This window comes from Phaseolus vulgaris, chromosome 8 (genome assembly GCF_051622355.1).
Source record: "Phaseolus vulgaris cultivar YP4 chromosome 8, ASM5162235v1, whole genome shotgun sequence".
Taxonomy (NCBI): Eukaryota; Viridiplantae; Streptophyta; class Magnoliopsida; order Fabales; family Fabaceae; genus Phaseolus; species Phaseolus vulgaris.
Genome location: NC_143505.1, coordinates 61110392 through 61120246, shown reverse-complemented (window position 1 = coordinate 61120246; position 9855 = coordinate 61110392). Strand labels below are relative to the sequence as shown.

At 28.2% G+C, this 9855-nt stretch overlaps 1 protein-coding gene across 1 annotated transcript; it reads left to right on the top strand.

Moving 5' to 3' along the window:
* Positions 1 to 2631: 2631 nt before the first annotated feature.
* Positions 2632 to 3298, top strand: LOC137825444 (uncharacterized). The gene has a single exon (XM_068631111.2). The coding sequence runs from the start codon at positions 2669 to 2671 to the stop codon at positions 3236 to 3238; it is 570 nt and encodes a 189-aa protein (XP_068487212.1). The 5' UTR covers positions 2632 to 2668; the 3' UTR covers positions 3239 to 3298.
* Positions 3299 to 9855: the final 6557 nt, after the last annotated feature.

Sequence of the window (9855 nt, the reverse complement as noted above, 5' to 3'; positions counted from 1 at the left end):
CTTATCTTCAGAATCTAGTATTCATCCATAACTAATTAAACATTGTGATTTCTAGATTTAAAACAAACAAATAATTGAAAATAGTCGAATATCATAATGATGTGGAATGATAATTAATCAAGTATGGTGCAAAATAATATTTATGAAGCTCGACTCAAGTCTCAATAATATAAAAGATTATAATCTTTTATTGTGAAAATATAATTAACTAATTTTTTATTGTGAAAATATAATTAACTATGTAAATATTAGAAAGGCTTCCAATGGAATTTGTTTTACACTGATATAGGGTATAATTGACATTATTTTTATACATAAATGTAAATTGAACATAAGTGTGGTCTCACGCACCATCTATTTTAGTAATAACTCTTCTATTATAACTAAATTTGATACTAACTCTTTAAATATAATAGTGTAGTTTATAATTCCATGTATTTTAAAAAATTAGGATTGGTTAGAGATGTGTACGACCATGTGTGTCCTTTTACGTTTGTTGTCTCTATACATTTAAATAAAATAAAGAAATATATATATGATCATGCATGTTATCTTATATTTCATATTTAATCCTTGTTTTTTTAATAATTAAACTTAAAAATAGTTATTTAAACATATAGTATTTAGAAATGATTTAAATATAATAAATTATTTAAAATATATGTATCACCACAAGCGTTGTCTTATATTCAATACTTAATTATTTAAAATAATTTAGATATACTAAAATTCATTTAAATTAAATATTTTCTCTAAATAAAATTCATGGCAACCTACAATATCCATGTATAATTATATTCACTCACTCATTGTAATTATAATTAGTAAGTATAATCTTTTGCAATCTCTTATACATCGAATCGAATGAATTATAAAAATATAAAAACATCATTAATTCTCCTAATTCTAAAAGATAATTAACTTGAAATAATTTATAATTGTATGGTCTTTCACAGATCAATTAACTCTAAAACCGATGACGAAATAGCCAAGATGTTTGAACACAAATTTTCAAGAAAAATCTTATTTTGTTAGAAAATAATGAGTCAAAATTTTAAAGAAAGGTTTATTGACTTGGGTGATTCTTGCAAATACAATAAAGAGAGAAAAAAAAATACAGTATACAATAAGGACCATGTTTCCGTTTCCTTTATTATTTATTTCACATCAATTTTGTTTTCATGCGTGTTCTAATTATTAATATTTTTTAATTTATTTTCTATAAATAATAATTTATCAAATTTATTTCTATTAATAGTATTTTTTATTAATAAAATTGTATTACGACTAATAACTTCTACAAAAAAAAGTTATAACAAAAATAATTTTACTAATGTTTAATATTAATAATACTTAACATATTTTTACAAATCCGTAATTTTAAAGATATATAGATTTGCTACGTGGCTGAAATGTGATGCAATTGTTAATTTAAAATAAAAGTACAGGTAAAGGTACAGCCATATTTTATGTTTATTTTTAATTGTTTCTTTAAAAAGCTATTAAAGTTTCTCACGCTACTCTTAAACTATAATTAATCTAAAGCATTCGATTAAATAATCAATCAATATAGAAATGGAGAGAAGTGTCATTCTATTTCCAAGATGATAGATTTTAGATTTTTCGGAAATTGGTCAAAAATTTAAACTATTATCTTTTCTATTTTCATTTAATATATATTGCATATAGTTATTTGAAGTACATTAATTATCACGTGATTTAGCAACGTTAAAAAGAACATTAAGTAAAACATTTCATAGAATATTAAAATTGTAAAATTGAGAAAATAATTATTTTTTTATTGAGTACGTATTTACATTATAAAGTTAGCAGTTAAAATATTTTTAATTAATTAGATGAAGAAATTATTTATCAATAATATTAGATATAAAAAAAATTAATTTATAAACCAAATAAAAAAATAATTCCAAAATTTAATTATCTCAGTATTTTATATTTTTAAATTATATTATATGGTATAATATATTTACATTTCTTAAAAATTTTAAAAAAAGCAGGGGTCAAGCCCCAGATATACCAATTTGGACCAGTCTCTGTTATATCTCACAACTTTAATAAAAATTATCATAACATTTACTAATATCAAACTATATATATTAAGTAAAGGTAAAAACATAAGAATTTGAATTTGAAACCCGTTAGATTTGCTTTTGAAGAAAAAGTGATTGATTCACACATTGTTTGATAATATATATTATAAAGTTTGCATTTGAATATTGTTATATATAATACTTTTTAATTCTTTTCTTGAGGATGGTTTCAGTTATCTGGTATTAGTTGACCGTTACTATTCTTATATCATTATTAAAGTAAAGTAATTATTTGAAATTAGATATAAAAAATTATGGTATGTGCTTTTATATTGAATAGTGGACAAATTGCATGTAAAACAGTTAAATCTAGTCTTTTACTGCTTAAATATAGTCTTTTAAAATGATTTTAATATTATATTAAAAGAATTATTATAAGTTTAACTCAATTTTTTAAAATAAATTTTCTACTTATTTAAAAAAAATAAAATATTTTAATTTCTAATACATGGAATTCCAACATTTAAATGCTATAAAAAGCAAACATCTTGAAGAGTGATTACACCATCTCCTTCTTCTGCAACCTATAGTTGTTCTTGGTTGAAACCCTAGCAAAAATGAATTCTTCAACACTATGTTCCATGTTAGTGACTCTTTGCTTGATCCTCATTGTTCAATCTCCTTTGCCAACAAAGGGTAGAAGATCTCATGTTCATCACAGGGTACTTGGTGCTGGTCCTGACCTCATTGACAAAGTCTGCAATGAAACCATAGAAGACTATACCTTGTGCCAGAAAGTCCTGAGAAGAGATTCTGAAATCGTCCATGCCAAAAACTTCACTGAACTTTCACAGGCAATCCTGAAACTGGGGTTGAAGAAAGGATTAGAAGGGAAAATTTATCTTAAAGGGTTGGCCAAGGAAGAACATGTTCCAGCCATTGAAAAGTGTGCAACCTCTGACTATGATGGGGTGATAAGAGCATTCAGTTATTCCCTTGGTGAGATGAAAAATGATCTTTCTGCTGCAAACTATGATGCCAGAATTGCTGGTGATGGTGCTGATAACTGTGACAAAGCCTTGGTTGCTGCACATATTCATAACCCTAAGATTGTTAACCTTAACTGTGTAATATCTATGCTTAGCTTCATGGCATTTTCTGCCATGGAAAAAATTGGTAAACAGTAGTTTGTGGGGTTAATTTGCAGTGTAGATGTATGTGTAACATCCAACAATTAGAATAATGAGATTAGTAAGATGAATAAATAGAAGAAAAAAAATCTGTGTTTAAAGTTATACTTCAAATTTAAACTTTTTAGAATGAAATTTTGATTTTTTTTAGTTCTATTATTGAATTTCATCTGTGAAACACAAAAATCTATTCCAAATTTATTTTTTCAGAGCTTATTTCTTTAATTTTGAATTCTCAATTTAAAAAAAAATCAATTTTAGAAATTTTAGAATACATTTTTGTACAGATTACAATTTATAAGTTGGTGGAAGAATTTGCACAACACTTGTTGCTTTATTTTCTTCCTCGATGTGATAGACTAAAAACATTGTGCAGTGTGAAATTGAAAGCAAAGCATTGGATATTGGAATAACAAAGTCAAAAGGTTACATATTCGAAGTATTTAATAAAAGAATGATAAAACCAAAGCCTGAAACAAATGTCTCCCATCATCAATTCCTTTGAATTCATGTGGCACCTACACAAAAGTTTCTTTGTTTTTTTTTTATCTCACTAGATTCACACTACCATGCTTAAGGAAATTATGAAAGAAAGAGATTTCTTAATTATGTGCTCCTTTGCATAAACATAATCACTGTTTATATAGCATTGTTCTGCTCCCACATAAATTATTGTATATATAATATTTTGTTGTTGTGATAGTTGTGATAAAATATACTGGAAATTTGAGTTTCTTGATAGTTATTTGTTGTGTTAGTTATTAACTAGTTTAGACTATATGTAACTTTTATCTTTGTTTTTATTTTAGTTCTATAAATTTTCTTTATATAAGTTTTTTTTTTTTAATTTTTCATTCACTTTAAGATTTTATTTTCATTCTTCTCCTTTTAGATTTTTTAAATTTTATTATTCTACTTTCTATACAATGAAATTCATGGTATGAAAGTCCATTTCTTAGATAATTTTACTCTTTATCATGCTTTGATTAGAAGATGGGACTTGAAGATTACATTAACTATAAATTATAATATATAATATTATTACATAATATACTTTCAACAACTTCTTTCAAACATTCAAACATGAGTTATGTGACAATGAACAAATTTGTAGTATTTTACAAGTTTTTAATATTGATTGATTTTTAACTAGTTTGGAAAGAGATTGAAAATATATTAGGGATGACCAAAATTTGAAAAAAAAAATTATTTATTAAAGTTTAAAAATATTGGGACATGTATCCTGGAGGAGTCATGGTCTTTGTTATCTCTTAGGAAAATTTGTCTCTGTTTGGAAGTACCTTTCAACATTAGTAAAAATACAACTGATTTCTCATATTCATTGTGTTACTTCTCTCTCTTTCTCTTATTTGTTGTGTTGTTGTTCCCTCATTCTTCTCATCGTTGATTTGCTTATCATTTATTATCCTCGTCCTTGTCTTGCTTCTCCTCCTTTTAGTTGGTGTCCTTCTCCTTTTAGTGTTGTTCGTCACCAGATACAAGTAATTGTTTGTGTCTGTTTGTTGCAGTAATCACAACAAGAACTTTTTATTTCCTTCACTTGGGTGTTGTCACAATTATGGATCAAGTTCTCTAGTTATTCTCTTTGCCTAAAAGGTAAGTCCTTTGTCGTCCTCTCCTCTTACTACATATATTTTTATTCTCTTTTCGATGTAGATGTCAACTTATCATTCTTCTGTCTTGAAAGGAGTGACATAACAAGTTCAATTTTTTTTCACTTGGTGTCGTCGTCACACTTCACTTGTGGTTTAGTAATCACAATGATCTCCTTCCCACCCACATATTTTCTTACTATTGATGTTCTTATCGGAAAAATCAAATAAGTTTTCATTTGGAAGTACCTTCCAAAATTGGTAAAAATACAACTGATGTTGTTAGGTCTTTATATTGTACCTTAGAACAGACATAGTCTTTTTTTTTGTGTTCTCGTGTACTATTTTTTTTCATTCTCATTGCGTTACTCCTCCTTCTTCATTCTCCTCGTTGTTGTGTTGTTGCTCCCTTCATTCTTCTCGTTATTGTATTGCTTCTCCTCCTTTTAGTTGGTATCCTCCTTTTTTTAGCGTTACCAGATACAAGTTATTGTTTGTGCCTGGTTGTTGCAGAAATCACAAGAGCTTCTTCTCTTTTCCTCACATGGGTGTTGTCATGATTGTGGATCAAGTTCTATAGCCATTTCTCTCACCATAAAGGTAAGTCCTTTCTCATCCTCTTATTGCTTATATTTTTAGTCTCTTTTGGTTGTACATGTCAACTTTTTATTCTTCTGTCTTTAAAGCGAGTGAGTGAACAAGTTCAATTTTTTTTAGGTGTTGTCTTCATCACACTCCACTTGTGATTTAGTAGTCGCAATGATCTCCCTCCCACCCAATTATTGTCTTGCTATCGAAATTTTCATCGGAGAAATCAAATAAGTTTTCATTTGGAAGTACCTTTTGGTAAAAACATAATTGATGTTGTTAGGTCTTTATATGTACCTTATAATAGACAAAAAAAAATTGTGTTCTCCTGCACTACTTCTTTTTCATTCTCACTGTGTTACTCCTCCCTCATTATTGTCTAGTTGCTTCCTCATTTTTGTGGTCGTTGAGTTGGTTATCATTCATTATCCTCATTGTTGTATTGTTTCTCCTCTTTTTAGTTGGTGTCCTTCTCTTTTTAGTGTTATCTGTCAACAGATACAAGTAATTGTTTATGTCTGGTTGATGCAGTAATCACAACAAGAGCTACTTCTTTCCCTCACATGGGTGTTGTCACGATTGTGAGTCAAGTTTTCTAGTCATTTCCCTTACCGTAAAGATAAGTCCTTTGTCGTCCACTTATTGCATATGTTTTTATTCTCTTTTGGATGCATGTATATGCCAACTTTTTAATTCTTCTGCCTTGAAAGTGAGTGAGTGAAAAAGTTCAATTTTCTTCGTATAGTGTCGTCCCAGTCCACTTGTGATTTAGTAGTCACAATAATCTCTATCTCACCCACTTATAAAAGAATATATTATATACAATACACCAATGCAATCTTCTATTAATTTTATTGAACTTAATAAAATCTCTCATACACAAATATTAACATTCCATTACATAGTTAAAAGATAATAATTATATTACTAATAACAAAATTATGTACAAAATAAATTTATATATAAAATTTTATTACATTTAAAATGAATTGTTAGATTTAGATATAGCTAAACCTAAATAATGTATATATAGCTATATAATTAAGAATAATTAGTAACTTATTATATGCTCTCACCCAGAAGCTCTCACCCAGAAGAACAACGTGTTCCTTTAAACCACGCTTTCATTCCTTAATTAATATTATCTCCTTATACTAATGAAAACCCAAGTCACCCTTTATATATAAATAGAGTCCAAAAGTAATAAATTTGAAAAATCAAAATCATGCATTAGCTTGAGATAGAGTTTAAAAAAATAGTGGGAAAAATCCTAACCTTAGGAACTAGTCCATTTTTGCCAGATTAAATTAAATTTAAACTCACTTTTGGAAAGGTTTATTCTAGATTTATTAAAAGCCATCACCATAATTTATACACCTAGTGTGGTCACAGAATAAATTTAGAGTCTTATTTTAAGGGGTGAACTGTTTCTGGTTCATTCTTGATTTTTAAGAGAAAAATGTTTTATTTATTCTCAATCATTTTTTTATTAGCATTTATTCTGAATCATTACTGGGTAATGATAATGATAAGATGAAGTTTTTGAAAATAAGAAAAACTATCACTTGTCATACAAACACGACTATGCATTGAATATAGGTTTAAATAGAATAAATTTAATTGGTTCATATACTACGAGTTTGATAACTTCTTTATGTATTTTCTTTCATTGGTATTTTGTTTTTAGATTTGGAATATATATATATATATATATATATATATATATTAAATCAAATTATTTAAGCTTTTTAATTAGGGTATTTTGTTTTATTTTTAATCATTGAGAAAATTCTGTACATTAACACAATACACTTCCTTGAAGAAATAAATAACATAAAACAAAAGACAATATTTACGAATTACAATTAAAATATTTTTGTCCAACCTAAACTTTCCAATTTAAACTTCAAACAGTTGTATTTTAACCTTCATTGATCTAATAAATCTTTTAGCAATTACAATAATATATATATATTACTAAATCATTACTAAAAAGAATTGTGATGCACAACAATTAGATATAAAAATGCAAAAATATATTATTTTTCTGGAAATGAACGTGACAAACAAAAAAATTAAACAAAAAATATGAAAAATAATTTTGAGAAATTAAACAGAAAGAAATAAAAACAAACTTAGAAAGAAGGATCTTGCATAGAAATGGAGTTTTAATTGATAAATGAAAATTTTTTAGGACTTAACTAAGAAACTACTATGCTTTCTCTAGAACGAAACTATGTAAGTGTCTAAAGACAAAAAAAAAACTATTCCACTTTTCTAAACTTTTAGACTTTAGTATTTTTTGTGTGATGGTTTTAGCGTTAAAGTACATATTTTTACTTTTCTAAACTTTCAAAGTTTATTATTTTTTTTCTGACTATATTATAAACTATTTTAACAATATGGTAATTGACTTTAGTTATTTAAATAGTAAAAACACTCTAGTAATGAAATTCTTATATATTTTTATACTTATTCTCGATCACACATTAAAGTTCTTATACATTTCTATATTTACACTCGATCATATATTGAGATTCTTATGTCAACAAGTTTTTCAATAATTTTAGTTTTCATACCAAACATATATATTATTCAAATCCAATGATGTATTATATACAATCCACAAGTCCTCCATGCTCAAACCGAAATATTGTAAAGTTTAATTGGTTTTTTAGTATGACCGACAAGTTATTTCCTTTGTTGATGAATCAATGTGACATTTGAGTGTCTGACCTTATCCTAAAATAACCATTTGATTGTATCCAGAATAAGATCCATAAAATTCATAAGTTGACATCTTGAAGCATTATTGATAAAACGAACAATGTTGAACAATGTTTAAGAGAGGATAAAAGTTCTTGAAACAAGTTCGATTTGGATATATAAAGTCTATGCACATTCGTCTCTTATCCGAAACATTTCATAACTATATTGACTAACCATGTTAATATTGAATTTATCCGAAACCTTTCATAACTATATTGACTAACCATGTTAATATTGAATTTTCCAAACATGTCAAGCTTCAAGCAACTTGAGAGTTTCCTGTCATATCGCTACGCGCTTATCATCAGCAAATTTCCACCATAGTTGAACAACGTGTTATTCAACTTGAGTGATTTGTTGTATTGGCTACATTTTTTGGTTTCTCCAACTAACCATTGTCTATAGCACAAAACTTGTTGACATTCATGGACACTGTTTTGCACACTAATGCACATTTAACATGGTTACAAAAAACTGCATTCCCCGAGCAGCAGTGTTTAAACTGTTTCGATGAATGTGAAAAATTTAATTATGTGAGGTGGACTTAACATCGAGTGTTGGAGAATGTCACGGGCTTGAAAATGCTTAGTGGGACAAGCATTTCGGCCCACTCAGGTTGTTGTTTTTTAAGCAAGAGCATATAATGTTGGAAATGGAGACCATGGTTGTGGACCACACTTCCCCTCTCCCCAAATTTGAAGGTAAGACAATAGTGAGAAACAAAAGTGCCACATAGTTGTTCAACCTTCACAAAAATGCACCCAACCAATTCATGGTCCACAACACCATTCCACACATCACTCCCCTCACCAAATCCATTCTTTCCATATCAATACTCCCTTCTAATCTAGAACACCCTACAATCACCAAATAATATTCAACAAGATCAAAAATAAACTTGCTAGTATCTCACTAATTCATGTTTTGAGAATTTAGTTTTGAGGAAGTTGTGTGCAAATGAAAGATAATAGAGAAGGGTCACCTCAAAAGGAGGTGAGTGCGTGTTTAAGCTGGCATTGGTTGGTGCGTTGACTTTTCATGAACCTTTATTTTCCCTAACATTGTATCCCCTATGCAATGAAAACAAAAAAACAAGCTACCATAGACGTGTCACGTTCATTTCAGTGAGTGGGGTAGGATTCTGCAACAATACCACATTTTCTTTCTTCCTAAACACCTTCCAAAACCTCCACCTTTGCATCACAGGACAAGGTGACCTAACCCAACCCTTCATCATTCAAACTTCTAACACCGTGTTCCACTATCCTTCTTTTCGGACCAGAACAAATTATATAAAAATGGACAAAAAAAAATTCATAAAAAGCCCTTCTTTTCTTATCCTACCCGTAACCATGTGCTGAAATTTGGCGATATGCTGCTGGTTTGACATAAACAACAAAAATCGTTAATCCACGCATTGATTCTTTTCTTACACAACCCAAAATCCGACCTTACAAGAACTTTGCATCAAAAAAAGAGAAAACAAACCATATTTTTCTCCCTCCTAATCTAATCATTCACACCTAGATCTAAATAACCCACGCTGCCAAACACCTTGAGTGCCATCAGAGGCAAAATCATAGTTCTGTTCCTGTTGCAATTGCTCCCAAACCAAGAAAAGTCAAAACAACAAATTACAAACTT